Raw genomic sequence first — 15,620 nt, 5'->3', positions numbered from 1 at the left:
GTTGATTCTTTGTAACTCACAGAATCTCCACACGAGAGCTCGCCGACGTCGATGATCTGTCTAGCTCGTCTGCTGGATGCCCCTTGGTACGGGCAACGTATATGGAATAAGAATAGGAGAAAAGGAATGAAGGCAGGGTCAAGGGTACTAGTAGGTAGGGTAGAGAGAGAGCTCGGTGCTGGGAGGGAGAGAGAGAGAGTAGGTGTGTGTATGGGAAGGTGGGTGGACGGGACAATGCATCACCTGGGCCCTGTGAGAGAGGGAGGGGAGGGGCCCGGGGAGGGGCCTGAGACGGGCTTGCGAGGGGCCCTAGACAGTCCACTATTATTAAACTGGACGTGCCATCACCCGCTGGACGCCTACCGACGCCGTCACCAGCCCGCTGTCAGCGGCCCAGTGCTCACTATTCCTACATACTATGTAGTACCAAGGTAGCCGCTACGATCCACCCGACCACTGAATATAAGTATATACGTAGTGTCCATCACAGTGGGAATCAGTTGACGGGCTGCACCAGCCTACAGTGATACGGTAAAAGAAAAGAAAAAAAAGAAGAAGAGCGGAACAGTAAACCCCACCCCCCACCAAGCCAGCCACTGAGACGCTCCCAGGTGCTAATTTTTTTTTTAGAGCGGGGTGCAGCGAGGGAGAGAAGGCGATAACGATAGCTCGGGTGGTACCTGGCATGCGTCTCACTCAACCTGGACTGGACCCTGAGTCGAGGATACTCAGTGAACAGGCATGTGACTGCATGTGAAGGAGAGGCATAACGTGTTACCGAAGCAGGACCCTACAGATTCAGTTCATCGTGCTATTCCGTATATTCAAAGATGCAGCTCCATAGTGTCAATATCTGCGGACCGTATTGTGTACCCAGCGTTGCAGGGAACAGAAGTGCCCCCTCATCGTACCCAGCACACAAGGAGCCACCCACACCCGAGTACAGGCATCTTCGATGGTGATAGTCTCAAGCCTGAAGATGCCGTGGCACAGTGCCACGACGTAGTATCAGTAGCTGCTGGCAGCATCACGGTAAACAAGTCAGGTCCGCAGCCTTCTCCGCTCCGCTTGGCAGCGCCTTGCTTGTCATCGCAGCACCAGGCGACCTGTACAGGTCTAGCGTAGGGAGTCGTGCATGCATCATGACCGTACCGCCTAGTCTGCGCCTGGACATCGGCGACGTGGACGGTAGCGGCCAACGTGCCACCAGCGGCCCAGCAGGTGTGATCTGGCAAGCGAGATGAAGGGAGGGGGGGGAGGGCGGTGGGCAAGGCTGTACGGGTGGCGTGTACGACGTTCGTATCCTCCTTGTGTGGCCGGTCTCGCTGATGCAGTGCGAGTCGAGGGGGGAATGTCTCGTCGGTCCAGGGGACAGGGGAAGCGTCAGGTCCCGTAGATAAGCGGCCGACCCGAGGTGGGTGCGTGCGGCACCGCTGCACATCAACCTTCTCGGTCCTCCTTCCTCCTCCCCTCGGACGGCCTTGCTGTGCAGGTGTCGTGGCTCAGGATCGGTTCCCGTCCGCCGCTGCCTTTCCCCCGACATCCTTGATGTGCTCCAGAGCAACCTGGACGATACTCTTGAAGGCCTCCATCTCCTCCTCCACCGTGCCGCCCATGCCGGCGTTGACGAAGCTGATCGAGTTGGTCACGTAGACTGGGAGATCCGTCTTGCGGGCCAGGAGCTTGGCCATGCGCGTCGTGAATTCCAACGTTGGCTCGTGGGGGAAGAGGGCCGTGGACAGAGGCTGGCTAGAGTCGACCCTCTAGTCGGGGGCGTCAGCACACGACTCCCCTCTCCTCCTCCTCTCCTCTCCTCTCCTCTTCTTTCCGCTGCTGGTGCACCGGGGTCCTACCAGCCCGCTATACTGTATTTAGGCCACTCACATTGGGAAGGGCATAGACGAACGACCCCATGGGGACTGCCGCCCCGTGATCATCCTCCGACGCTGTGGTCAGGCACACGACGACGGCCCGCGTGCGTGTCGACAGGCGGATGTAGATGCGTGTGTCGAGAGACCGCGGGAGCGGGATGGAGACCTCTGTGGTCCCGTCCTGCAGAGTAGTAGCATCCATTTTTCTTCTACCCCTAGTCTTGCCGTGCGTGCGTGCGTGCGCGTGCGCGTGTGTGCCGTCCAAGACGAGACCAGGTGAGAGACGTCGTTGACGCAAACGATAGTGTTGAAGAGACGAGAGCCGTCGTCACATGATGGTGGAGGCCATCATATGTGTGTCTTTTCTCTCTTTTTTTCCCGCTGCCCGAAAACCGCCCAAACAGCAAGCAGCTGCTGTAATAGGTCTCATCCTAGCGGCTCCCCCCTCCGGCAGCTCATTCAACCCCACATTGTGTCCCGCGACGTCGAGCTGTTCTCTCCTCTTTTCTTTTTTCTTTTCTTTTCTTTTCTTTTTTTTTTTTTTTAAAAAAAAACCCCCCAAATTTTTTAATACTTTTACTTCTCCTTTTCCTGCCTTGATAAATCATATTAATATATCGCTGACTGTAATTACCATTCTCTCCCCCCATCCCCAAACCATGTTCTCTGGATTCTGAGACATCACGGGTCACCAACCCCTCAATGGACTCGGAGATCGGCGCGCAAGGCACCGTCGCAGAGGGCGAGAGCGCCTGGTCGACCGTCGAGCAGACGATGGAAGACCCGGAGGAGATGAGAGTCATGTTCAGTGCACTGGACTCTTTTGCGTACGTCCCACTACTCTCTCCGTCCATCCCTCTCCCTCTCTCCTGCTCTCTCTCCCATCTGCCCAGATCTGATATACGAGTACATGATGCTGCGTGCTAAAGACAGAGAGAACACAGCCAATATGCCAAGGTTGCCCACTTCAACGTGACGCACCTCCGTCGTCGCTCGTTCTACGCTCTCCCCCAATCTCAGTGGCAGATGCTCGCCTCTCTACCCTTCAACTTCCTCGACACCCTCGATAGGACCGACGCGGCCATCGACCGCAACGCCGAGCTGGCGCGTGACATCGTCGCCTCTGGTCTGAGGTCGTTCGGCCTGACCGAGATGCCCCGCGCCTGGGTCGGCGTGGCCAAGCACTCGGACATTGACAAGGCCAGGAGCACGCTCCGGCAGTTCTACCGGGATTGGACGGCCGACGGGTCGGGGGAGCGCCAGGCCTCGTTCGGTCCCGTCTTGGAAGCCTTGGAGGCCGAGAGGTCCCGTCGAAGGAGGCACGGCACGGCCAGGGAGGCGGACGGGGAGACGACGGAGGAGGACGGGGAGTTCAAAGTCTTGGTCCCGGGAGCAGGTCTGGGAAGGCTGGTGTTCGACCTGTGCTACCGCGGCTTCTCGGCCGAGGGCAACGAGATATCGTACCACTCCCTCCTGGCATCGTCGTACATCCTGAACGAGTGCCCCTCGGCCGGCCACCACCGCATCTTCCCCTGGGTCCACAGCTTCTCCAACCACCGCGTGCGGTCCAACCACCTGCGCTCCTACGCCGTCCCGGACATCCACCCGGCCACGGCGCTGTCTCTCCACCCGGACCCCAAGGGGTCCATGTCCATGTGCGCCGCCGACTTCCTCTGCGTCTACGGCGACGAGGAGCACGCCGAGGCCTACGACGCCGTGGCGACCGTCTTCTTCCTCGACACGGCACCCAACCTGGCCCGCTACCTGGACGTGGTACACCGCTGCCTGAGGCCGGGCGGCATCCTCGTCAACGTAGGACCCCTGCTGTGGCACTTTGAGAACAACGCCCCCGGCAACGGCGGCCAGGACGACGACGGCGACGGCCAGCACGACTCGCGCAGCTCGTCGGGCATAGCCGACCCGGGGAGCTTCGAGCTGGCAAACGACGAGGTCATGGCCCTCCTCGAGGCCGTCGGGTTCCGCATCGAGTCTAGGCGGGACGACGTCGAGACGCCCTACATCCAGGATAGGGACAGCATGCTCCAGACCGTGTACAGGTCCAGCACCTGGGTTGCCAGGAAGGTCAGCCGTCATGTAGACATGGAAGCACCCATAACGACGTCTTGATTCGCAGACAACCTCTTCACATCTTTTTTTTCTCTTCTTCCTTTCTTTTCCCTCTCTATCTCCTCGTCTCTTAGATAGTCTTCTCTTCTCTTAGACAGGAAACATCCATCATGTAACATAACGACAATACACACGCGCACGCGCACGCGCACACACCCACATACCCACATACCCTCATGTAAGACTACAACTTTGGCTCCCCACCAGCCATGGCCAACTCCCCAGTGACCCACATGGCACCACCGTCAACGGCGATGCCCTCACCATTGACGTGTGCGCCGGCCCTGCTGCAGAGGTAGACCACCACGCCGGCCATGTCCTCGGGCCTCCCCAGCCTCCTCATGGGGTTCTTGCTGGCGAACAGCTCGGCCCCGCCCGACATGCTGAGCAGCCCGTTGGACATCTTGGACGGGAAGAAGCCAGGGCAGATGGAGTTGACCGAGATGTGGCGCGGCCCCAGCTCGACCGCCAGGTTGCGGCCCAGGTGCAGCACGGCCGCCTTGCTGGCCGAGTAGCCAAAGGTGGCCTGACGGCCCAGCGTGCCCACCCCCCTGCCGGCCACGCTCGACGTGATGAGCACCCGCGCCGGGTCGTCGAGCGTGCCTGACCTCTCGAGCAGCGGCGCGAAGAGGCGGATGGTGTTGAAGACGGACCGGACGTTCAGGTCCATGACCTTGGCAAAGGCGGCGTCCCCGTGCGTCGACAGCTTCTCCCCCCACGTCGCCCCCGCGTTGGCCATCAGTATGTCCACCCGGTCCGTCTGCGCGCTCACCGCCGACAGGAGCTTCTCCACCCCCGACAGCGTCGACAGGTCCGCCGGCACCGCGACGGCCACCGCCCCGTCCGCCAGGTTCGGGAGCCCGTTGAGGAGCTTGACCGCCTCGTCGCACGCCGCTGCCTTGCGCGACGAGATGAAGACTTTGGATGCGCCGGCTTGGAGGAGTCTGTGATCCATCACATGTCAGTTTTCTCTACTCTCTCTGCTCTCTCTCTCTCTTCTTTGAACGTCCTCTTATCCTTCCTCTTTTCCTCTTCTTCCCTCTCCTACTCTCCTACTTACGCTGATGCTGAACTCAGTCCTAGACCTCGTGATCCTCCCGTTACAACGGCTACCTTGCCCTTGAGGGAGAAGAGGGACTGGAAGTCGTGGAGCTGTACGTCGGCGGCAGCCATCTTGATTGCTTTTCTTTCCGTTATTGTTAGACAGTTGTGGCTTATTATATATATATATATTGATTCAAGGGAGAGATTCCACAATCTCGAATAACAATGGTAGAACCCCCAAAAAAATCGGATGTTGATGAAGGGTGGGGAAAAAAAAAAAAGGAAGAAGAAAAAACAGGATCGTCTTCTTGGCAGGTGAATAGAACGTGGGGGGTAGCTGGGGATTCAACCTCGGCCGTCATCAGGGGAGGCTGACATCACTAATCCACGGGACTTTCACAGAGCATTACAGGCATTACGGTACGGAGTATTATCATCTTAATGCTCTGTACAGATTACAGATTACAGTGGGAGAGGTTCGCGAATGTGCCGAGGCTTGGAATTTGTGGACCCCCCTCACTCTCACCTCAACCTCTTCAACTCCCCAGCTGGGAGAGAGAGGATGAGAGAGAAAGGAGACGGCAAGTAGACAATCTGTTTCCAAAAATAAAGAAAATAATAGAAAGTGACGAAGAGGGAGAACAGAAAAAAAAGGAAAAAATTCCCAGCGAGAGGACAGAAGAACGTACACACACGTAATCATGAGAGATTCCCCGGATTTCGTTCATCCCACAAATCGCCCCTCGTCATAAAAGATCAACGTGTAGAGGAAGGCTGCGGCCCCTATAGAGAGACGCAAGGCTACACTCATGATATCTGCGTTCCAACCAGATGGAAGGAGAGATAAGTCAAACGCGAGATAGAAAAAAAAAACGTAAGATAATAACGGAAGACACAAAAAAAGGAAATTTCTGAACCCGTCAACAAGTACCGGGTCAGGTCAACTTCTGTGTGGGCCGTGCGTAAAGAGTAACGTATAAAATGAACAAGCCAGCGCTCCAGTGCTCTCTGCCTTGTTACTTCCCATGCCGACGATGAGTATGGGATAGGTCAATGACGGCCCTTGCGGCTCGACTTGTCGTGCCTGTCGTGCCTGTCGTGCCTGTCGTGCCTGTCGTACCTGTCGTGCCTGTCGTGCCTGTCGTACCTGTCGTGCCTGTCGTGCTTGCCGTGCCTGTGTTCGTTGCCCTTGCTGTAGCTGCTGTCGTGGTTACTTTTGATCCAGCATTCCTCGTAGGCGTTTTTGACGATGTGGTAATCGTCTTCGATGATCTTCCCGATGAACCAGACTAGGTAGTTGTGCTCAATCGTCACCATCTTGGAGTAGTTGACGCGAGATTCGGCAAGCAGCGTATCGTCCTTGTCAGACATGCGAACACGGACGGGTTCGAAGCCCAGCGCTGGCTCCCCGTGCTTGAGGACGAGGTTCCTGCGCTCATCGTAGATGGCCCCGTGCTTTTCCGGCTTCAACCCCTTCTTGAGGGTGGCCCGGCCCGAGTACGTCGAGATTGGCCTGGATGTCTCTCGTCAGCCTCCCGGTCTCTCTCTCCGTATGCACGGTCTATGGCTGTGAGACCTACACCCCAATCGAGTGGCCATTGTCCTGGGTGACGATGATGAAACGCCTGATTTTCGAGTTTATGAGCTCTTCTTCATCCTTGAAATCCCGGGCCGTGGTGGACAGGTCGCCGTGGCCTCGCGGCTGGGGCCAGTATACCTTGACCACCTGAGGCGCATACGTGTCATCTGTCAGCCAGCGGGTCGTCTTGTCATGCTTGTAGGCACTCCTCGGACCTCCTCGAACCTACCATTCCAGGAGTGAATTTTCTCGAGTGATGTTTCTGGAATCCTGCAGTCCTCCGTCAATACACGAGCAGGCCGTGAGCAGGTACGAGGGGAGATGGTAGACCAACTGGGATCGAGGGCGTCTGTGATCCTCTCGCTCAATTTACCATGGGCTTTACCTGCTACGCAGTGAGCCTCCGGCCTCCGGTACTAGAAGAAGGAAAAGGGGAGCCAGATTTCAGATACCGTGAGCTTGGTCATCATGGGAAGCCTGTTCAAGATAGTATCTGGCAGCTGCGGCGGAAGCAGCGCCGTGCTCATCAGAACCGCCGTAGGCAAATTCCTGTTCTCCCAGTTCTTCAATACAGTCAGCGACCTGACCCGGATGCGTACAAGATGGGGGGATGCATGGCTGGGATATACGAACCATCCCCATTTTGTTCGTACTCATTAGCTGGAATGTCTGCTTTGTCCGCCAAGTCGTCGGTAAGCGAGTAGTTGATTCCTTACACGCACCGATGGCACGCATGCCCGGTTAGCTGGGCTCGGCATGCTCTGGGGTACAGAGGTGATGGGTCATATATACCGTCTGGAGAGTTGACGAGGTGTAATTCTTGCATTCCAGCCGAAGCCTGTCCGATTGCGTCCTGGATATCCCCAGCCGCTCCTTCTGTTCGGAGAGCCTGCTGGCCGTCGCCATGGTAGTATTCGCAGAAATCCTCTCCTTCTCGAGAGGAAACGGGCGGGAGAGCAGAAGAGGTCGGAGATTAGCATGTGTCAAGTACAGCAGGTTCCGTCGTGGAGTTGGGATACGAACCTAGACTATTGTATCGGATGTGGTAGTATTCATTCCTGTCTTTGTCGTGTATCCAGTTCGACCACTCGCTCCGTATGACATCACCATCGCTCTCAGAGCCTCTGCCCATAGTGAGGTGGAGCAATAGTGCAGAGAAGGTACGCGTACAGATTACAGTCTTCCTCTTTCCCGGGGGTTAGGTCTCCGGTGAGGGTTTGCGGGTAGGGCTGACGTGATAAATGACAGGAGAACGGAGGTGGATATTTCAAAATGTTCCAGGGAGACTTGATCTCCAGGTAAAGTTAGCGGATGTGGTACTCCTTACTCTCTACCAGGGTGAACCTAAGCGGTCCTATGAAAAAAAGCACGGCTTCTTGTAGATGACAGATGCGGCTCAAAATCACGGGCCGAGAGGATACAGGGTCGTCAGTCAACGGCAATAGGACAGCAGGGATGCGGGGCGGGCCGCGAACGTCTTTGCTCGAACGCCTGTCTGCCTGAGCTAACCATGAGGGGTGCTGTTGGGTGATGAGTATACGCTAGGGTATAGTGGATAGTGGCGCGTAGCGTGAATGCCCGATCCAATGTGGGCGATGACGCAGGGTCTGGACGGACCGGCGCTTGATCGACATAGAGAGCAGACTTGATCTCGAACTCTTTGCGATCATACCGTGTACGCGGAGGACTGGTTCAGAGTTTGGGTGGGTGAGAGCCTGGCAGCCTCTCATCTCGGTTGGGCATCCATACGTATAGACGGGCTTCCCTTCATTCGGGGCTTGTCTGACCTCCCAAAAACAGCAGTCTTCTTCTGGCTCGTTGGTCCCTCTTCCTTCTCCCTCGGTTGCTCTGCGGTCCGGCTGCTCCTCCCTACCGATACTGCTGTTCCTGGGGGGGGGGGGGGGGGGGGGGGGCAGGTCTGCTGGACCTCCAGCCAACCGATTTGTCGGTCGGCGAGGCGTCAGGAGGCAGACGAGGCATCCGCGTCTCCTCCATGCTCACTCCTTCGTCCGAGCCTGCGCAGGAGATGGCAACTGGCTCGTCTACCATCCACGTCAGGTCACACATGACACGGCAGAGACGAAGAGGGGGGGGGGGGGGGGGGGGGGGGGGGGGGGGGGGGGGGGGGGGGGGGGTGAGCACGAAGGACGAAGGGAGCTAATTCGTAGGAAGAAGGTGATGGTCTAGACGGGCCCAGCGAGACGACGATGGAGACCGGCGTCACGCGCGGGACATAACACGGTAATGCTCAGACAATGTTTCAAGATGTCTGGTCGGGCCGACGCCTAGGAGAGGACGTGCCAAGGGTCCAAGGCCAGAGGTGCAATTTTTGCATCGGAGGTGGTTGGGTGCGGAAGCGGAATAGATGGGCCGATGCAAGATCAAGTGTCTGGATAGCGCCGATCCCGCCAAGGGCCTGGTCGTCATCGTCAATGTAGGCACGGTTTCGGGGGGGCTTAGCAGGTTGAGTGGGATGCGAAAGGGGGGGAGGGGAGGGATGGCTCATGGGTGACAGGTTGGTGTGATGTGATATCTATCACATTGCTCTATGTGATGAAACAGGTGCCGACCAGTACTCTGTCCGCGAAGAGCAATACGTGAGTGGTAAAGAGCGGTGGTGAAGATGTTGGAGAGAGAGTCCTGTTACGATGAGGAGTGGGGCTATTATGACGTAGTAGCAACTGCTATTGTTTATAGGCTGTATATGCGCACTCGTACACGACATGTACAGCGATATTGTTGCACCGCTGTTTGCCATGGTGAATTTATCCGACACCGTGCTCGTGATCGTAATGATATAGCGGTGATCAGAGCACTACCACCCTTCACCACTAGGAGCAGTACAGCTGTCGCTGCCAAGAGTGCTGCTGACGCCCCTCTGCATAGAAAAAGGACCCTGTGAGAAGAAAGAGCCCGATCAGTTGTGCACATTGATATTCCAGATCTGTACATTTTACTCTGCATAGTGTGGCTGTACAATCTCGGGGTTTAGATTCTCATTACGGTGCTGCCCGCTAAAACCGGTGTGCAGGTATTTCCATGCCAAGCATGATGGGAGATAACAGAAAGAACTTGAGGTATGCATGCATCGTGCTTGAGATTGTACTTGCCGTTCAATCATATCATCTCGGACCCATAAATTGTGAGCCAGGGTAATCAGCTTCGCTAAAGCCTGAGACATGGGTTGTGCGACATACTGGTGCCACTAAGATGATGATGGTGTACCAGGAAGTCGCAGCTATTGGCCAGGATACGCGTAGATCTTTGCCTGGGATGAGTTGTGACGTCTATACATCATGGGAGGGGGGGGGTGCAATTAGTACAAATGTCTACTACCAGTAATACGCGCAACATCAAGAGGCAGCAGGCAGGGTCCTGGTTATAAGAGTATGGGTGGTATTCTGTCTCGACTACTTGCCCATAGTGGCCTATACGAGTAGGCGTGATGAAGGATTGTGACGTAGGTCTCTAATCGTTGGATTGATGGCGCGTGCCGAAGCTTGTTGTACTGCCAGCAGATCATATAGTCAGCCGTCAGCGCCACCCCATTATGGGGTGCGGCTAAAGCCTTGCGTATTAATTATTTTGTACAGATTACTTACTCGTAAAACATATGCAATTACAACTGTCTACGTTAGGCGCCACTCATAGTCTTCTAAAGCCCGAGCGTACGTAAGTGATAATAGGTAGTATCCCGTATAGCGCGACAGGACATCTTAGCCATGGTTATTGTCTTAATCAGAATCTCCGACGTAACTCCCCCCTGAAACCCTGATAGCCCCTGTGCCCTGTGCTCACTTGACATGGTACGAGCAATCGACCGTTCCCAAGAACGGATTCCCTTCCGTTTTCGTCATGTCTTCTCCCCATTCTCTCGTCACGGCCGAGGTAAGCCGGACCTTGACAGTCAGAGAAAGGGCTCTGCTTCTAGCCCGGAAAATTCTGCTGTGGACAGTACTCGGAGGGCGAATGTAGATGCCAAGCACACCGTCCTCAGCACCGTCTGCTTCATTCTTCCCTTCCATCCACGCAGCCCCCACTCTCCTCCGCCTTCTGGCGACACCGTTACTCCTACACCTGCAACTCCTCCACCGTCCTCCAGCATGGGCGCCAGCAGCAGCAACGTTATCATCAACGGTGGCAATGATGGTGACGGGCACTACTTTACCCCTGCCATCGGCAGGCCAAGTGACCCACAACCCCACGCGGGGGAGATGGTCCAGACCGGCCAACCTCCGGATTTGAGCGGTACGGACGACAGAGGCACCGATGCCGCCAGCTCTCTCAGCTCGCCCTCTACGTCATCCCTCAATCATGCGCCGACAGCAACGAATGCTGCTTCTGCTGCATCCAGCCCAGGCCCCGGCACCGTCGATGTACGTTCGCCGACCACGCCAACACAGACGCCATCGTCGGCGCCATCGCCATCACCATCGACACTGCCGGCCCTGGGGACGGCCCTGGTGGGTCCCCCTTCGCTGCAACGGTCCCGGCCTCCTACCCCTCGTCTCTCTGGTCTCGGAGACCCTGGGCTCGGAGACCCTGGGCTCGGTCTCGGACGCGCCGACCTGGACCAGGCCATCCCCGCCGCTACCCTGCCATGGATGGCCGACACGATATCTTCCCAGGCCATGGCCGTACACCCCGAGCCCGCACCATCACCACCACGCAAAGACGTCGACGCCCCTCCGGCCGAGCAGGCGACCGCGACGCCCACAACGGCCGAGGCCTCGGACAAGGCCTCGGACAAGACCGACAGCCTCAGAGTCGCCACCCAGTCGCAGCACGAGTCTAGCGTCTACGGCGAAGGAATCCTCCCGTCGTCGCCCATCATCTACGATGAGGTCCCCAACCTCTCGAACCCGTATTCCGGGAGCGATTCGTCCGCGTACGAACAGGCGGCCGCATTCCAGCGCTTGCTTCGGACCGACATCAGACCTCCTTTTGACCCCGGAATGTACGGCCACGTCAAGAGCACCAGGAATGGACGTACCCTTGACGGTCGCGACTCGGCCGACGTCCGGCCACAGCCTGGTGACGAGGAGAGCTACAAGGCATGGAGCGGCAAAGTCCAAGACCTCTGGCGCAGCCTCCACGCCGAGCGCCACCAGGCAAGCGAGATCAAAAGAAAGATGAAGAACAAGCGCACTGTGCTAGAGGCGCTACGCCTCAAGATGAACAGGGCAGACAATGACCTCATGAACAGCGTCCGTCCGGTGCTGGTGTGTCGGACACTTCCGAGTCAGGAGACGCTGCAAAAGGTCCAGGATCACTTTGACAAGGCGCAGACGCTGCGGACCGAGCTACAGGACCTCGACGCAGGCTACATAGAGCTGGAGGATGCCCTGGAGGAGAAGGAGGCCGAGTTGGCGTCGGTGGAGTCTCGCTTCTTCAACCTCCTCAAGAACCCGGATGTTTACGACTACGACCAGGACAAGCCGAGCTCTGATCAGGCGAGTGGCGACGAATCAGCGTCGGCCAAGTGTGACAGGCTACCGCCCGAGCTCCTGGGCATATCCCCGCATAGGCCGGTCGATGAGGTACACCCCCTCTTCTCGAAACTAGTGCTAGAGGTGGCCACGTTGAAGGTCGTAGAGGAGGCGGTCGATGACATGGCGGAGAAGAAGAAGAATAGCGACGAGGTGGTCGGCATCCGGAAATCTCTGGGCGTCAGCATACCAGACGGGCTCGACGAATTCGTGGCCAACTACCCGGTGCACATGGCCACCAAGAGATCCGAGATGGCGCGTATCCAGCATCGCATCCGCCACTTCCACCAGCTATGCGAGGCCAGGGAGCTCGTGCCGAGGCACATCTCGGTCCAGGTGGCCATGGCGCTGCACATACCCACCGACGTCGGCGAAGTCCCCCTCCCGAACGAGGTGGCCATGCCCGCAGACGGCATCATGCCCGCCCACCCCGTCTTCGGCAGGCTCCTCTCGCGGCCCAGCCACCTCCTCTCGGAGCCGGATCCGCTCACGCCACAGCAGGCCCTCGACAAGGCCAGGGCCCTCGAGGTCGGCAGTGTGACCCCCGCCGAGAAGGCTCGCAGGGTCAACCTCGCCCGCAAGGAGGTGGATATCGACGAGCTGGTCAACAGGCGCGTGCTGCGCGAGGACGAGGACATGGCCGGCTTCATCGACCGTTGGCTACTCTTCAGCCTGCGAACCTCGGTGCTGGAAGCCATCGTGTTGCTGTCGACCATCCTATCCGAGCCGGGCGCCGGCACCGTCCCGCAGTGGCAGCTCGCCGTGCTGACCAGATGGTACACTGACGGCGCCACCAACTTCCTGAGGGAGTACATGGCTGCCGACAACGTTTTCGCGTTCCACCCCACTCCCGGTAGCGGCAACGGCGGCGACGCCAGCAACAGCAAGGTCCGCGACGACGACGGCGGCAGCAGCAGCAGCAACAAGGTCCGCGACGACGACGGCGGCAGTAGCAGCAGTAACGGCAAGGTCCGCGAAAACGGACAGCACGACCAGAAGCCCGCTTCCAGCAGGGCCAGCAGGCCCAAGACCGCCTCGGGAGGCAACGGGAGACTGCTGTTCCCCAGGCGTATCGGCGTCAGCCGCCACCGACAACGTCGCAACAACTTCGACGCTTACGCTCATAGGCAAACCCCACGCCGCGGCAACTCCATGTATGTTGGCAATAAGACGGGGTTGGCTATCGGACAAGGGGCTTTCTAGATGTTTCCCCTTGCTTGGCTCTTGCTCGTCACGCTCTGGATTCTTCTCTACCTTGACCTTCTTCTCCTCTCTCGCCTTGGACGCCGCTCGACTTTTATCACTTCCTCAAGGCATGGCTTTCTCTCTACCATTGTAGTGTCATTCTTCTTCTTCTTTCCTCTTCCTCTTCCATCTTTCTTCCTTTCCTCCTACCAACTTATCCTCGTCGCCTTCTCTTCTTTCCTTCTTTCTCTCGTATATTGCTGCCTCGTTCTTACTCTCGCCTTCTTTTTTTCGTTCTCCAGTGGATAGCTTCGCTTCGTTTAGGGAATTGATCATAGAAATCAGCAGGGGTTAGGTTGGATTAACAAAGGGGTCTTCTTTTTCCGTTTCTGAATTTTGCTATCTGCCCCCAGGTACACGATGCCACGAACGTTTTCCGGATCTGGGCGTAGTCGCGGCCACACAGACGGATGTGAGGTCCTATTCCGTTGCCCCCGATGGCACAGCATCTGATGCCGATGCCGGAATGACCTTCTGTGGTGTATTCAGCTAGTTTTGTACGAACAGTTAACTCGCTTTTCCCGGATATTCTATGCGTAAAGCGTAAAGACGTAAAGACAAGAAAAGAGATGAAAGAGTAATATATAAAAAGCCACGTACAAGAAAAGGAAATTTGAAAGAAAAAAAGACCAGAAGGAAGATAAAGCCAGAAGAAGAAGAGATCACCCAGCCATATCGACATCCTCGATACCACCACGCATGGCCCTAGCAGCAGCCGTCTTCCTGCCGAGGCTGTCACGCACCCAGCGGTCGCAGGCGTCGTCGCCGCCTTCGGCGATCTTACCGGCCACGACGTGGCGGAGTACCTCGCCGGCGAAGCCGACAAAGTTGTGCCTGCGCAGGGCGTTCTCAAAGGCCCAGTCGCGGCGCTTGCGCTCCTCGCGCTCGAGGAGGTCGACGTCACCCGTCTCGCGCGCCCGCAGCCTCAGGTCCCTGCAGACGGCGAGGAGGTTGAACCTGATCTCGGAGGCGGCGTACCTCTCGACGCGGCGGCGGAGCACGTCGACCACCCTGGACGGGAAGGATTCGCCGTCGCAAGGGCCGTGGGAGATGGGCGCCGGCTGGAGGCCGTCGAGCTCGTACAGGGTGCCGTCGACGGGCGTGTAGGCCACGAAGTGGAAGGCGTCCTCGCCGCCCTCGGCGCCGTCACGGGCCGTCTCGTCGGCGAAGGGGCTGGACCGGGCGAAGCTGTTGTGCACGCCCCTGATCAGATCAGAGTTGCCGAGGACCTCGCCGCGGAGCTCGGGAGGCAGGGCCATGGCGAAGTCGCGGAACTCGCGCATCCCGTCCCCGAGGTCAACGTCGCCGTCTCCGACATCTCCGGGCGAGGACGAGGCGGCGGGAGCTCGATTCCTGTTGAGCAGGACGCTCAGGAGGGCCTGCGTGGCGCAGGCATTCTGTATGGTCTGGGAGGCGAAGAAGATGTCGTCCGAGGCGCCGCGATCGAATTCCCCGTCCAGCGGCCTCTCGCGAGACGTGTACGCCGTCTCGGTCGGGTACCGGAATAGGAAGATGACGCCGTACAGAGGCTGGAGGGCCGCCAGGTCCGTCGGGTCCAGAGTCAGGAGCTCTTCGAACTGGACGCCTGATACGCCTAGATTCTCTAAGAGGGAGGTGAAGACACCCTTTTTTTTGGTTCACATGTTAGCTCTTTTTCCTTCCCCCCCCCCCCTTCTTGTCTTCTCTCTCTTCTCTTTGCCTCGATCCCATGCTTGTTCTTACCGCATCAGACTCAACTGAGAGGAAGTACCGAAGATGTTAGCCATGATTTCCTCGCGCAGACACAACCAGAAAAAAAAAAGAAGGAAGCAAGAAAAAAAAGGCCACGTACTCGTGTTCCAACCTCCGCTCATAATGGCCAGTCTTCCTTTTCTCTTGTTTATATATATATTTATATATATATATATATATATATATTATATATATATTCTTTGTTGAGAAGAGATACCTTATCCCCTCTCCTCTTTTTTTTCAGCTTCTGCGTAGAAGAGAAAGCACAGAAATGACGTATTCAGATATGTCTTCCTCGCGACAGGTTGCCGTAGATTCTTTGTTTTTTTTTTTTTTGCCTGCTCTGAGTTGACTAGCTTTGAGTGGCTGACGTGATCTAGCTGGTTGCCTGTGGCGGTGACATCATGATGCAGCGGGGAGACTTCGACACGCGAGGGCACATGAACGAGTACATGTGTCCTCGTACTCGGAAAGGGGAAAAAGAAGTCATGGCTAGGAAAGGACCGAGATGCTTATGAGATAAATTAATAGTGT

General features: G+C 57.2%; 6 protein-coding genes across 6 annotated transcripts; 2 read left to right on the top strand and 4 right to left on the bottom strand.

Moving 5' to 3' along the window:
* Window positions 1-1,502: 1,502 nt before the first annotated feature.
* GMORB2_1657 (uncharacterized protein) lies at window positions 1,503-2,073 on the bottom strand (the record flags this gene model as incomplete). The annotated part of the gene is made up of 2 exons (XM_035463638.1): window positions 1,503-1,763; window positions 1,885-2,073. The coding sequence occupies 2 exons, from the start codon at window positions 2,071-2,073 to the stop codon at window positions 1,503-1,505; spliced, it is 450 nt and encodes a 149-aa protein (XP_035320469.1).
* A 500-nt stretch (window positions 2,074-2,573) lies between these two features.
* Window positions 2,574-3,998, top strand: GMORB2_1656 (N2227-like protein; the record flags this gene model as incomplete). Its single annotated transcript, XM_035463637.1, has 2 exons — window positions 2,574-2,698; window positions 2,801-3,998. The coding sequence occupies 2 exons, from the start codon at window positions 2,574-2,576 to the stop codon at window positions 3,996-3,998; spliced, it is 1,323 nt and encodes a 440-aa protein (XP_035320468.1).
* A 184-nt stretch (window positions 3,999-4,182) lies between these two features.
* GMORB2_1655 (NAD(P)-dependent dehydrogenase, short-chain alcohol dehydrogenase family) lies at window positions 4,183-5,171 on the bottom strand (the record flags this gene model as incomplete). The annotated part of the gene is made up of 2 exons (XM_035463636.1): window positions 4,183-4,942; window positions 5,059-5,171. 2 exons carry the CDS (start codon window positions 5,169-5,171, stop codon window positions 4,183-4,185), a joined length of 873 nt encoding a protein of 290 aa, XP_035320467.1.
* Window positions 5,172-6,092: 921 nt separating this feature from the next.
* On the bottom strand, window positions 6,093-7,263 carry GMORB2_1654 (uncharacterized protein; the record flags this gene model as incomplete). The annotated part of the gene is made up of 5 exons (XM_035463635.1): window positions 6,093-6,555; window positions 6,623-6,768; window positions 6,851-6,891; window positions 6,956-7,006; window positions 7,074-7,263. 5 exons carry the CDS (start codon window positions 7,261-7,263, stop codon window positions 6,093-6,095), a joined length of 891 nt encoding a protein of 296 aa, XP_035320466.1.
* A 3,080-nt stretch (window positions 7,264-10,343) lies between these two features.
* Window positions 10,344-13,313, top strand: GMORB2_1653 (uncharacterized protein; the record flags this gene model as incomplete). The annotated part of the gene is made up of 3 exons (XM_035463634.1): window positions 10,344-10,373; window positions 10,539-11,843; window positions 11,910-13,313. The coding sequence occupies 3 exons, from the start codon at window positions 10,344-10,346 to the stop codon at window positions 13,311-13,313; spliced, it is 2,739 nt and encodes a 912-aa protein (XP_035320465.1).
* Window positions 13,314-14,017: 704 nt separating this feature from the next.
* Window positions 14,018-15,208, bottom strand: GMORB2_1652 (ubiquitin carboxyl-terminal hydrolase L5; the record flags this gene model as incomplete). Its single annotated transcript, XM_035463633.1, has 3 exons — window positions 14,018-14,980; window positions 15,078-15,091; window positions 15,187-15,208. 3 exons carry the CDS (start codon window positions 15,206-15,208, stop codon window positions 14,018-14,020), a joined length of 999 nt encoding a protein of 332 aa, XP_035320464.1.
* Window positions 15,209-15,620: the final 412 nt, after the last annotated feature.

This window comes from Geosmithia morbida (assembly GCF_012550715.1).
Source record: "Geosmithia morbida isolate 1262 chromosome Unknown scaffold_10, whole genome shotgun sequence".
Classification (NCBI taxonomy): domain Eukaryota; kingdom Fungi; phylum Ascomycota; class Sordariomycetes; order Hypocreales; family Bionectriaceae; genus Geosmithia; species Geosmithia morbida.
The sequence above is the reverse complement of the archived record's forward strand: the minus strand, read 5'-3'. Positions and strand labels throughout refer to the sequence as shown.